At 29.4% G+C, this 13,972-nt stretch overlaps 1 protein-coding gene across 1 annotated transcript; it reads right to left on the bottom strand.

The window, feature by feature from the left end:
- Positions 1–1,371: 1,371 nt before the first annotated feature.
- Positions 1,372–2,590, bottom strand: LOC140892930 (uncharacterized). The gene has a single exon (XM_073301991.1). The coding sequence runs from the start codon at positions 2,564–2,566 to the stop codon at positions 1,592–1,594; it is 975 nt and encodes a 324-aa protein (XP_073158092.1). The 5' UTR covers positions 2,567–2,590; the 3' UTR covers positions 1,372–1,591.
- Positions 2,591–13,972: the final 11,382 nt, after the last annotated feature.

Here is a 13,972-nt window from a genome sequence, read left to right as displayed (position 1 = left end):
TCTGCTGACATGCAACATGGTCCTTGAATTAAAATAAGTTTTTTAAAATAATAAATGAAATAAAAAGGGTGAACAATAAGTGATCTTTAAAATAAAAAAAATAAAATAAAAAGGGTGAACAAGTGATCTTTAATTTGATAAAATATTTATGGGGCAGCTCCGACACGTTTAGTCATGTGACGTGTCTTTTCAATAAAAATTATTTGTTGCGAACTTTTCAAATATCATCATAAATTATGGGATTACGACCAATTACCATTCAAGTTATTAAAATGGCGTCATTACGGCTCGAATTCAAGATGTCTTCCGTAGTATGTTGCAACCTTTTTGTGTGAGTTCGAACAATAATCATTTCATATGAATCAAACTACTTATATATTTTTTTTATGAAGATGAAGAATGAAGATACAACTAGGTTTGCATTCCGATAAATAAACAGTTCCCGTGGTAGAATAGGTCATGCATAGACAATAAACACAGGAAATTTCACCCCATTAGTTACATGTTATATTGGAATTAAAATTTTATATCAATAAGAGATATTTTTATTAATGTATTCAAGATAATTTTATAATTTCAAAAACAATATATAAATACATATAGCATCACTCCTCAAGATAACATCTTAAAATTATTATTTTCATATCTTTAAAGCAGCTCTTAAAAAAATATGACTCAAAAATGTCGACAAATATCTATTATTAAATACACTCACAATGACTCAAAAAAGGATAGAATATAGTATTATTAAATATCTTTCCAAAAAAAAATCAGATTAAATAAATAAGTGGAGAGAAACTTAACGTGATAGGTTGTTTACTGCCTTGCCATACATATCATATGTCAACAAGATAAGCTACAAAAAAATCTTTCACGAGGATGGGAAAGAAGTAAATAATTTGTTATTAAAAATAAAATTTTAAAAAAAACACTATATTCTCTTTGAGTTTTATGATGCTCAAGACGAGTCACGAGTTCTCCACTATTTGGGTTTGATCATGTTTTCAAAACCGATTATTTCAATTCCAATGAAAAATGAAACCGTAACCGATCCGTTTGAATCCAATTCCGATTCCGATTTGAACTAAAATTGAAACTAAAACGGCCGGGATGATTAATGTTCATTCGTAATATCATTTTTTAACCATTTGGTATGAAGGATAACTGATAAATCATTCTTGTTATATTCAATGCTTGGCTCAAGTTATTTCAAGGATTGGTGTCATGCACCATTATCTAATCCAAATATATTAATTTAAAATTCTTAAATTATTTATTCATCATCATCTAATTCATGAACCAAACGGTAACTATGCGGTAATATAAATTACAGGCTTGGCACAGATATAAAATCATTGATTTCGGGAAAAATAATAATTATTATTATGGATGATGTTTACAAATACAAAAGAAATCGAGAAAAGCAACACGGACAAGTCAAGAAGTTCCTGGTTATTTTAAGGTAATATACATGATATATATAATTTAATCTGTCGAGAAATCTAAGGGAAAAATTAGAAGACAACTAGAAGAATTTAAAAAAAAAACATGATTAATTAATTAATTCATTAACAACATGGAACACAAATTATCAGTGTACTTTCTTCGTAAAGAGGCTTCGGATATTGAATAAATTATTGCCACGTACCCCTTCACCGGAAATGTCGCCGCCGCCGCCGGAAGCTGCGGCTGCGACACCAGGAGCGCTGTTGACGTCACTTCTGCAGCTGAGATTATGCCGGTAGCCGATACACACGGGAACATTGAAACTTAACACTCTAGCTTTATCCCCTCCGCCGACGGACCCGGCGGCGGGTGTCTTCCGGCGACTGTCCTGGCCATCTTTTCTGATACCCTTTTGAGCACTCTTCAGGTACGCGTCTGAGCCCCGCGCACTTACTGCGCCGCCGCCGCCAGATCCACCGCGGCGTACCTGCCAAACAGGACTGCTCCTCCCCAAGTGAACACCCGCGGCTCTGCTTGGGCTACTGGGCCACTTCCTGGACTTGGACTCACCGGCTGAGTTACTCCTCGAGCACGGCGCGCTACTCACTTTCCGAGTAGCCGCCGCAGAACGCGGCCTGGCACCGTCGTTCCCGGCGGACCTACTCCTCGAGAAGGGCCAAATGTTTATGTTCAGCTCCGAAGCTCCGAACCCATTAACAGCATTATTATTCTTCTCTCTCCTCTTCTCCTTGCTACTGTAATCATCAACACCCTTCTCAGAGCGCGAGCTTTTCTTGAATATATCCATCCAACGTTTCGAAGAAGTCAACCTGGGAGATGCTGACAACTCAGCCGATTCAACAGTGGAAGATTCTGTCCCCGGGACATGATCGGGACGCGGAGGCGGCGGAGGCTCGTTGGAGAGGTTGAGCTTGTGTAGCGGGAGGAGGAATCCGTCGGAGAAGAGCTCATCGGCAGAGAGTAGATTAGGCTGAGGAAAAGATGGATTCCGAATCATCCAAAACTCGAATTCAGGTGAGTTTGGATTACTGCATTGCCTTCTTCCACCGCCACATGGTGTAAGAATTTGCAGTGGGGAGGACTCTGCTGCTTCTTCCATTTTCCTCCAAGAAAATAGTGGTGAAATGAGACATGCTTAGCTCTGCATAAATATATATATATATATATATATATATATATATATATATATATATATTGATATGGTGAGCATCATATTATGTGCAATTATGTGTGCACCTGCTGATGTGGCGTTTATCTATTGGATGTAGAGGATGTCATGTCAGCGGTCCACACAAAAGTGGATCATTTCAACCTATCTATACAGGGATTACCTCATATGATAAATCTAAGGGTCATAATTTATCAATACATGCGGGGTCCACTAAAAAATCATGAACCCAATATTTATTGATAAATATCAACCGTTAGATGCATATGAAGTCAGTACCTGTATATAGGTAGGATTTCACTTAACCACAAAAGTGCACATGATGGGTACTCATAATATCAAATTTGTATATATATATATATATATATATATTATTATTATCGAAATAATGATCGAATGAAAATATAGAATATTCAATTAATATATACTTTATCAAATTTGGATTAATTTAAATTATCCGGTTTTTGAAACAACGACCAAATCAAATTAATATATTTTGGATTTTAACAAGTCGTTTCGAACTTAATCGGTTACATGTGTCCATTCATTTGTCTTGTAGACCCTTGCTTACTAAAGTTGATTGTGACTTTTAATCTACGTCGACCCTAGTATCCACCTAGCTCCCTTCAAATAATTTTAGTTTATTACGAAAGACTTATAATTTTACAATTATTATGTAATAACTTTGATAGTGATTAGCGAATATAGATAAAGAAAGATTGGTGTCCTAGGCTTAGATGAACCATACCAATATAATATACATAAAAATAATGCGAGACCGTCTAAATGATCAATTTGTAAGATGGAGTTTTTATTTGGGTCACCAATTTAAAAAATATTATTTTTATATTAAAAGTATTATTTTTTATAGTAAATTTGAATAAGGTTGACCCGTCTCACGAATAAAGATCCGTAAAACCGTCTCACAAGATACTTATTCCTAATATATCCCGAACTTTGTGGTTAAATTCTACTGCAATGACAATATCATAGAAGAAGTAATGTGAAAAAATAGCTCGATATGTATCAGGATGATTTAAAAAAACAAAATAAGTACTTGACATTTCTAATTCTTATTATTTTTTCAATGGAAAAATGGAAAATAAGAAGATAGTTTTATTCAAAATCACCCCAATCGTGTCAGCTATGAGCGGCTCAATTTTTTCCCCAAAGAGGATCATGCAAAAACCATATTTTATATATACAAAGACTAATATTATTTATTCTATTATTGATAACTTAAATTTGTTATTTAATTATAAAATAGAGTGTTTGTAACATGAAATAAATTGCAAACGATACGAATCCTATTAACCAAAAAAAAAAAAAGGTAGTGAGTGGGCGTGGATCCTTTTACGTTTTGCATTGAAAATGCCAATTCATTTCAATGGAGAAAATCTAAGTAGAGATTTGTCATTTATGTTTCCTTTTCCATACTACCTTTTTTCCTGTTTTTCTTCCTAATTCAAGGGTAACCAAAAAGTCAACTTTACGCAGGAAATTTTTGTGTTCGATCAAATTCAAATTTTGTCAAATTCCTTTCAACCTATATAATTTTCATAAGCATTGTCTTTTTGTTTTATTATTATTATTTTCTTGACACAGAAGAGTGATTGAGATATCAAGAGATTCCATTTATTTGGTTTTCAGATATGTGATTTAATTATAATGGAATTGGAACCTCTAATTTATATTTTTTAAATTTTTAGTATATTACATGTATTTTTTTTTAATTTAACTTAAGAATAATTGAACTCACGGAAAGTTTTTTTTTTTTTTTTTTTGTTTGGTAATAAATCGTTTTCTTTAAAAAGTTCGCTTCGGGTTTTTCTTTGAAAATATTGAGAGAAAATAGAAAGCTAAACAATGTTGTTTTAAGATATGTGCTTTAATTTTTCTTCTAAAAAACAGCACTTCCCAAGCTAAATTTGTTAATCTTTAGTTTTAATTATATTTGTATCATCCTTTATACAATAATTTTTATTCAATATAAGAGTGCGATAAAACGGAATCTAGTTGAATTAGACACTATTTTAATTTTTCATGTTAGAACTCGAACACAATCGAGTAATCAACTTTATGCATGCTTAAATTCGACTCGTGTACAAATCGAGTTATTTAAACTTAAATTCGAAAATCTCGAAAAATAAAATAGAGTTATTTTATTCTTTATATATGTATGTGTATATATTTGCACATTCGAGTAGCTTCCGAGCTATGGAGTAGAAAAAATTCATAAGCTCGACTCGAATAACTTCTTCGGCTTGATTATGATCAACTCAAACTCAAATCGAAATTTGATCAAATCGTTCACAAATAATTTAACTCATTTGCACTCTAGTTTGTATATAACATTATTTCGAAAAAAATACCTTGTCCTTTAAAAAAAACAAAACAAAAAATTTGTACAGTTAACATTTTAAAAATTAAAAAGTGACTGACGCCAATTGTCAATGATCAAACATCAAGTCACGTGGGGCTGGGTGCATACTATTATTGTTTTTGGAACGAATTGGTGGTTCTCACGTTCATATTGCTTCTCCCAATATTTAACAATTTCCTTTTTTTTTGCCCCCCAAAACTTCTATTATTATTATAATTATTGTATAAAATATGTTAGTACTTAGCAATTAGTATAGACCACGAATTGTCCAAGTGAAACAAAACGTTAATGTCAATGATGATTAGCAAAGTCGGACGAGAAAACTCAACAAGACTCTACCTTTTTTTTCTTAAAAAAAATAAATCATCAGATTTGAGTTTCTTGGAAAAAAAAAATTGAACGTCGAAATATGAAGATACAAACTAAACATATATGAACGTCGAAACATGAAAATACAAACTAGACATATACGACTCGAATACGAATACGTTGCCAATCATACAACGGTGCATTTGTTCCCATGCTTCGTGCCCGTCATACTAATTACTATGGGAGCTGGGCAAACAAAACTGATGTCATAAGTTTTAGAATTTTGTGAAGATAACGCAACAATAAACTCGTATTGATTCACATATTCAACATATTTTAAATTTGTAAATACAATTGAACTAGCTAGCTGCCCGCCGATTACACAATTATGTACATAAATTTTATAAAATAAAATTTTAGTAAATAAATGTGCAATAATAAATATTAAAAATCTCAAATATAAATTAATATTCAAAATATATGGCAAATTAGCATAAATGGAGGATTTTTTTTTATATAATTTCTTAAATTTTTTCGATTATGTTTTGAGTCCGGTAAGTTTATCTCTTTACGATTTTGATATTCTATGTTATAAAATTTCAGTTTTAGTTTTTCATCTTTAATTTAAATTTGGTAATTTTAATCAATTTTCAACGGGATTTTTGCCTTGCACTAATCACTATACAAGTGATCAGTAAAAAAAAAATTCAAATAAATAAATAAATATAGCAAACTAAAACTGAAATTTGATAATATAAAAAAAAAACCAAAATTTAAAAAAAACAAACATAAAAAACCAGAAAAAAAAAAACAGTTTTCCCAAATTTTTCCTAAAATTGAGAAAAAACGAAAAAAAATTAATTTGGCCAAAATCTGTTGGACACATTTATGTAACTTTTCCTAGACGATCGATGCTGATCATCAATACCACGTAACTTATTTTTTTGAAGTGCATGTGAATGGAATAATCTAGTACTCAGGAGCGGATCTAGAAATTTTATCAAGGGAGAGCAATCAAACATAATAAAAGATCATATATACATATATATATATATATAATAATCATATAACAAAAGTTAAATATAGTACTCTTTTTTAAATAATATTTTAGATTTCAAATTGCACTTACAATTTACCCATACGACTCGACATTTTCTCAAAATAATTAATAATAACTTCATTCGACAAACTAATATATATATATATATATATATATATATATATATTTAAGTATAATTAATTAATATTCGTAATAATTTTTTGAGCAAAATTTTTTTTTTACACTGCAGTTGTTGCAACTCGTAAATTAAAAGCCAAACTCACAAGTTTGTAAGCTAATAATTCTTGTTTCAACAATTTAATTTTAGATTTAAAAAACTTAAAACTCATTTGTATTTAGGTTTAAAAACATAGTGATTGGACTACAATTTTTTACAGACTATGAACCACAAATTTTTGGGTCACTTTTCACACATTAAACGATGAATATTAATTTAAATTTTTTGACCTTATTTTATATTTTCGTGTTTGGTTCCTAATTTATGTTCATAAATTATAATTTTTAAACTATAAATATATTACTAATTTATAAAAAAAATTCAAGGGGGGCTAATTAACTTATTTTTAAAATATATTGTCCTGCAGTTTTCATTCTAAAATTTTGGATTAAAATAAATAAATTCGAATCGTCTTTTATATATCTATCATCAATCAAGACATCTTTTTGTGCAATTGATTAGTCGTTACTTATTATATAATTATATTGTCTTTACATATTTATTTATTATTTCTACATCATACATAATTTATCGTCTTATGTCACGAGTCAAATAATATTTAATTGTATTAAATATTCATATAACAACTGCCTATATATATATATATATATATATATATATATATATATATTGAAAATTTTGATTAAAATATTATTAATGAGAAGTATAAAAAACATGCTTACAAATATATACAAAACACCTTTGTAGTAATCTCCATTTTCCAAGCCTAAAGTGCCATAAATGTGATATGTTATAATTTTGTGTGTTTATATATAATAATAAAAATAAAGTACAATTAAGTTGATGATAAATATGTACTATATGGCTTCGTTAGTTAGGAAGGATTAGATTAAATTTTCTTGCGTTATTATTTCGTATTTGACTCGAGTTTTATAACAATTAAAATTTTAAAATAGCTACTTTATTCTTATTTTTTCAGTTTATATCCTCAAATTCAAGATGAGCTGTATTGGAATGTATGCGTATTTATATGTTTGAGGGGCCGTTTGGGAAGAAGATAAGGGTACGTACGTAAGTTGTGGTGTTCTTTACAGAGAAGATATCTGGTGGGGCTCACTCACAAATCCAATTAGGGTTTGATAGCGATCATTTGTTTAATACTGTTTGTTTGCAACCAAAATTACAAATACCAGCGTTAAGAAAAATTAATGAATTAGGGACCCTCAACCAAACAGTCCCCCTCGATGATAGCAACTCTCACTTGTCACAGCTTATTTCAAATATGGGTAGGTTTTTTATGAGATGGTTGTATTTATTTTATCTTATTGGTCAATTTTGTTATATTTATAATAAAAACAATAATGTTTTTGGTGTGAGGTTTATGGGTCAATTCTGCTAATATTTATAATAAAAATAATAATATTTTTAGAATAAAAAAAATATATTTTTTCATGAGTTACTCAAATGTATGATGTCTCACAAAATTTACTTTTAGTCTCATAAAATTGTCTCATGAGACTGGATCAAAAGAGTTTTTGTATTCAAATATATACTTTGTTCTTCTTTTGTCGTTAAATTTTCTTTCTCACACACATATATATACGTGTGTTCGTGTGCGCGTGTAAAAAAAAGATAGCATAAATTGTACAGGTGATATTTTATTTTTCCCTTAAATTATTATTTTCCTTCAGCTAGTTATGCTAGTATTTAAAGTAATTAATTATGATACATGCATGTGGTATTTAAAACCTCAATTTAATATGTATCAAGTCTTATAAATGATCCGTTTATATATTAAAAAGTATAAATAAATATTAAATTGTCGCTGAGATTGTGTAGTCCAAGGTTTCAACATTAAATTAATTTTTATCCTTGAGAAAAGGGTCCCTTGACGAAAACAAATTAAATAGAACCAGCAGACATGACAACAGAGGATACTAGAATTTCTGCTGTACAATGTCGCTAAAAAGCCTGCTTTCTTTAAAAAAAACAAACAAATTTTACTAATTTCAATTTAATTAATTACTATTTAGATTTTAATTAATCTTGGGAACAGAGGTAAGAATTAAATATTGCATAATTACTCACTACTTATCAAGTTCCATAATTAACCAGCCAGGATATACAGGACCACTAAAATTTACAATTTTTTTTATATACATATTATAAAAATATTTCCTATGGATGATATATTAGTCATATTTTTTCCCCTTTAATTTTTCTGATGATGAAACTCACATCTATTATCCTTAAATATGTACGGGTAAAATTTCGGACTAAGACAATAACTTGCAAATTATATTAATAAAATAAATCGCATTATGTAAGTAAATTATGTGCGACTGTCTCACCAAATAAAATATGTTGATAGAGAGAATGAAAACATTTACCATAAATTTGATTGTAGTTAGTTATGGTGACTTTTTTAATCGGGTTATTTTGATTATTTTATCGTATGTAATATTTTGTATAATTAAAATAAATAATTGAGATTTTTACTTGCGACAAAAGAGAGAGACAAATTAGCAACATTTTCAACTTTGCTTTCACAAACCATTGAGTCTTAAGTTTTGTCAACTTCCTCTTGAATTTTCGTCCCAGATTTAATTTTCATGTTACATTATTTCCGATTAGAGTTCATACTTAAGTAGTGCTGATGAGTTACGAATAAAAAATCTACTGAACCCAAGCCCAATTAAGGTCCCGTTTAAATATTTTTTGGGTCCAAACTTATTTAATTATTATCTTGATTTCTTTAATTATGTCTTGAAATCTACAAAATCTCATAAGAAATTCAATCTCACAAAACTCTCTGAATATCTATAAATAACTCAAGTCACCTTATTTTTAAGGTACAAACTTTTTGTGTAGCCCAGTATGCTCCGCTCTCAGTTATAATTCTTTGAGTAATCACTGACTTGAGCGCTGGATTATTTTCGCCGAGAACTTTTTCGACGTCTCTGACTTTGCAATTTGACGTAGGAACAACCCATCGAAGATTGTGACTGAGATTGTACCAGTGATTGTTGATACTCCAGATTCTGCTGAAGCAATCTCACGTACGGATATTTTTTAACTACATCAACTTGACGTCATTTGATAAAAAACATTGTGTGCCGAGTCGTATCAAGTTCCACGCTTAACTCACTCCACTTGTTAATTGTTATTAATCAGATTTAAAATCTCGATCTATATATGCTCAGATCATAGTATAAAGTGATCCTTGAAATTGATGCTTGGAAGTGTTTAATTCCAATAGATATCATTTAAAACTAAAAAATGTGAATATTCTACTTGCTTTGCTTTGACGATACGCACATCACTTCACTTTCAGATTCGTCCCCACTGGCTGAGGGAGAACTGGTAGCAGTAGCATCCGACTTCGCCACCCCCTAATCTTACGTTTCATGAATTTTTTTTTCTTTTTTAATTAAAAAAATGTGGAGTTAGGTACATACATGATATATTATATATAATTTTTTTTCTTGATACAAAAACACACACTATGAATAGTTAGTTATATTTTTAATAATATATGTTTGGTAATTATATTCTATTATAAACTTATATAAGGAAAAGTACATTTTTTACATATAATTTGCTTCTTTAAAAAAAAAAAAAAATTAGTCATGCTAACGTAAATTTGAATTTTTACTTCTGTATCTTGAATGTTTTTTTCTCATTTTATGCAAACAATATCTTTTTCATTTTTGGTTCTTTAACGTGTATGTTTTTTTTTATAAGTGTGTTTTTATTTAGCTGTTATTTTTTGTGATGCAGTGACATAAATCTCTCCTGGAGTTCAAATCTACGTCTGACAAAAGAATGTCACCCCAAATTTAACAACAATATTAACTTGTTCATATATATGAATCTTAACATTTCACACGTGCATTCAATGTGCATAATAATAAATAAACTGTATAATTATGAAATGATTTTATATTTTAATAGATCAAATTCCAAAGAGAGAATATTTTTTGAAAAAAACTATAGACTAAGAAGTAAGAACCGACAATAAATTAAATTGATTACTAGAATACAATAGATTATTTTAATTAAGTTCAAAATTTTTGGCTGACCCCATTTCCTTTAACGTGTAATTGAAAGTTAACACTCGGTTCTTGGGAAAAAAAGAAGAAGAAAAAAAGTTAAAACTCAGCCATTATTTAGAAAAAGCTAAAAAATTTCACCAAAAAGACCAATAAAGATATCCTGCTGAGATGTGATTCGAGGTCCCCTTGACTCATTTCACTGGGCAGTTGCTATCTATCCGAAAAACCTGTCCATATCGTTTCCATAAATATAAATAATGAATAAATGAAAGAGATTTGAGACTATATGTGTCATCGGATCAACCTACTTGTGAGCGGCTTAATCAAAATTCATCTTGAGCTTGATTTGATTGAGCTTGCATAACTCGAGTCCAATTCCAATTTAGTTATTTCTATTTGAGTAGCTTGCGAGCTACACGAACACTATATATATATATATATGCATATAAGTCTTTCGAGCTTTGAAACACGAGCTGAATACCTCGACATGCCCACGATTAGAGCTAGCTTAAAATTGATTACACGATTGAGCTCAAAGTAGACATGAGTTAAATAGTTAGACATGAGTGAAATAGTGTTGAGCTCAAGTAGTATAGTACTCGACTACCTCGACTCATGTGCTCTCGTACATCACTCCTTCGACACAAGCCACACCTCATATATAGTAAAAAAAGATCGAGCCATTTTTTTTTTCTTTTACATTTTAACTAGCATTGTCAGTGAAATATCACTGGATTATTAAATTTTATATTTATTACGGAACTGTGATTGCAATCACTTCTCCTTTTATAAAAAAACTATAATAAAGTTATAAATTTTCATATTATTGATGTAACTAAAATATTTCTAAATCGTATATATAACCGTTAATAAAAAAAAATGTCATGTTTCAACTGCTCTGGAAACTAAGAACTGAAATTATTTCAAGACTCGCTCCCACCAAAATAATGGAGGGGCACGTTAGTAGGGTGTACAATACTAGCTACGAAGTGATGCATACCTAATTTATTGAATGGGATCTTAATATTGCCTCGTTAGGTGTATTGGTCATGTGCCTTAAAAGTACAACTGCATGATGCGAAGTAACGATAATGTTTGACAATAACGATATATAATATATACTCCACACATTAGAATATGTTTCAAATAATTATTGACTTTGTGTCTTCCATCCAACTTGCTATTTAATGCCAAAAGAATGAAGGATAATGCTATATGTACACAGAGTTTTACACGTTGAGTTACATATGACACTTAAAATTACATGATTATCCTACATGAATTTTTGAAAGATTTTTTTCAAATCAAATGGAGGGATAATCATGTAATTTTAAATGTCATGTGTAACCCAACGTGTAAGACTCCGTGTACATGTAGTATTACCCAAGAATTAAAATGAGAATGGGGGAAAAAAAAATTCGATCTCTCTTTATGATTACTGGTTTTGCATGGTTTCTTTGACTCTATCTGTGTGGACACTGTCCTAAATCATTCATATGATACTACATTGGTTTAAAGCTTTCAGTAAATTTATCTTTTTAAAACAAAAATCGGAAATCTATTTACACGTGTCAATGGATTGTATAGGAAAAATATATTTTATGACAAGTATATATTCATCTTAGAACAATGATCCGAAGGATAACAAATTGTATATATATTGTCATGTATACTTTGCTTTGCTACGTGTTGGGGGACGAGTTTGAAATGTCCTAATCTATAAAACAATGATTTCTAACATAATTTTACTTATTGTTGTACCTATTGATATTTATCATAGTGCATGATTTTGGTTGGTACAAATTGGCACATTATTAAAGCATAATTTAAGTGATGTGGAACTTAAAGGTGTGGACCGATGTTTAAATACTAGACATACAAAATTATATTATTTTTCTCCATGCATGATTATCCACGCAATAATTAATGTGTGATATTAATTGTAGTTTAATATTAAATATTTATTCAGTATTAAATATTTATCTCAAACTTTAAATATTCATATTTATATGATATTTATCAATTATCTAAATATTTAAAGTTTACTTTAAATTTTCTTGTAGTGTTTGATTAAATATAATAAATTGACTTCACTAATTGGTGTAATATGAATAAATTTTAGTGCATTTATATTAGATGTTAGAATAAATGATAGTAGAAGTTTTCTGATTATTTAAAATATTATGAAAATCTATTCATTAATATAAGTAAGATATTTGAGTAAAAATTGATAATTATTTCATGCACATTAATCAAGAGTATTTAGAAAAAAATTTAAATTTTGATCAGATAAATTAATACTTTTATTTCATGAGAAAGGTTTATTATATATTATTATTATTATTTATTTTTTTACACTATTTATTAAGTGCAAAACCCTTCAAGGTTTTACCAATATATGATTTGTTTTCATAAAAAAATAAAAAAAATATGATTTTTAAATATAAATTAAACTAATCAAATTGTAAAAGTCCTTAACCCATAAAACCACAAAGATGAATATTAAAAACAAAAACAGTAAACTTTGTTAAATAATTAAAAACACAAATATATTTACCATTATAAAAAAATTTATTTACTAGATTGGAAAACTAGACGTGTGACTCATGTTCCAATGCACAAGTTAATATCATAGTGCATGATCGGAAAAAAAAAAAAAAAAGTTCATATTATAGTGGAGTACGTAAAGATAAAGCTTTTCATTATTGGAAAAAGAATTTCGATAGCTTTCTCCCATCGATTGAGTACCCTCTATTTTTGTATGCATAATAAATGGCATGAAGTGTTTATCTAGTACTAACATGTTAAGTTTAAAAAGAGATCTCGTATTCGAGATCTAATATAAAAAAATTCATCCGTCAACTCACACACACATATATTCTATTATAATTTCAACAATACAATATTCATATATGAATGGTAAGTCGGGACCAAAATTTTTTCAAGTGTGTGCTCATCACCTCGTACAATTTTTTTTTTTTTTTTTTCTTTACGAGAGAAGTTGTTACAATTAGATATTCAACCCTGACATTGACTCGAATTTAATATCTTGTTATGAGATGCATTATAAGTCATTGGCCCACCCATAACGTTTTTGGTTTCAAAATGAGTGTCCCAAAATGAAAGTCTCGCATATAAACATAAAAGATAATGCCCATAAAACAGAGATCTGAACCACTAGACCCATCGTCATATGATTAGGATCCTTGGCCTATCTCTTCACCAAATAATTAAATGGCTTCAACAAGAGATTCACTCCTCCGAATCCTTTTTTTTTTTGACGTGGGAATCAGCAGCTGCTATTTTTCGGTGCGCTCTGGATAAACCATCGGATTAATGCAATAACCTGCAA

Source organism: Henckelia pumila, chromosome 3 (assembly GCF_033568475.1).
Source record: "Henckelia pumila isolate YLH828 chromosome 3, ASM3356847v2, whole genome shotgun sequence".
NCBI classification, from domain to species: domain Eukaryota; kingdom Viridiplantae; phylum Streptophyta; class Magnoliopsida; order Lamiales; family Gesneriaceae; genus Henckelia; species Henckelia pumila.
The sequence above is the reverse complement of the archived record's forward strand: the minus strand, read 5'-3'. Positions and strand labels throughout refer to the sequence as shown.

Excerpts from the sequence above, each read along its gene's own strand:
- LOC140892930 (XM_073301991.1), bottom strand. The coding sequence starts at position 2,566 with ATGGAAGAAGCAGCAGAGTCCTCCCCACTGCAAATTCTTACACCATGT.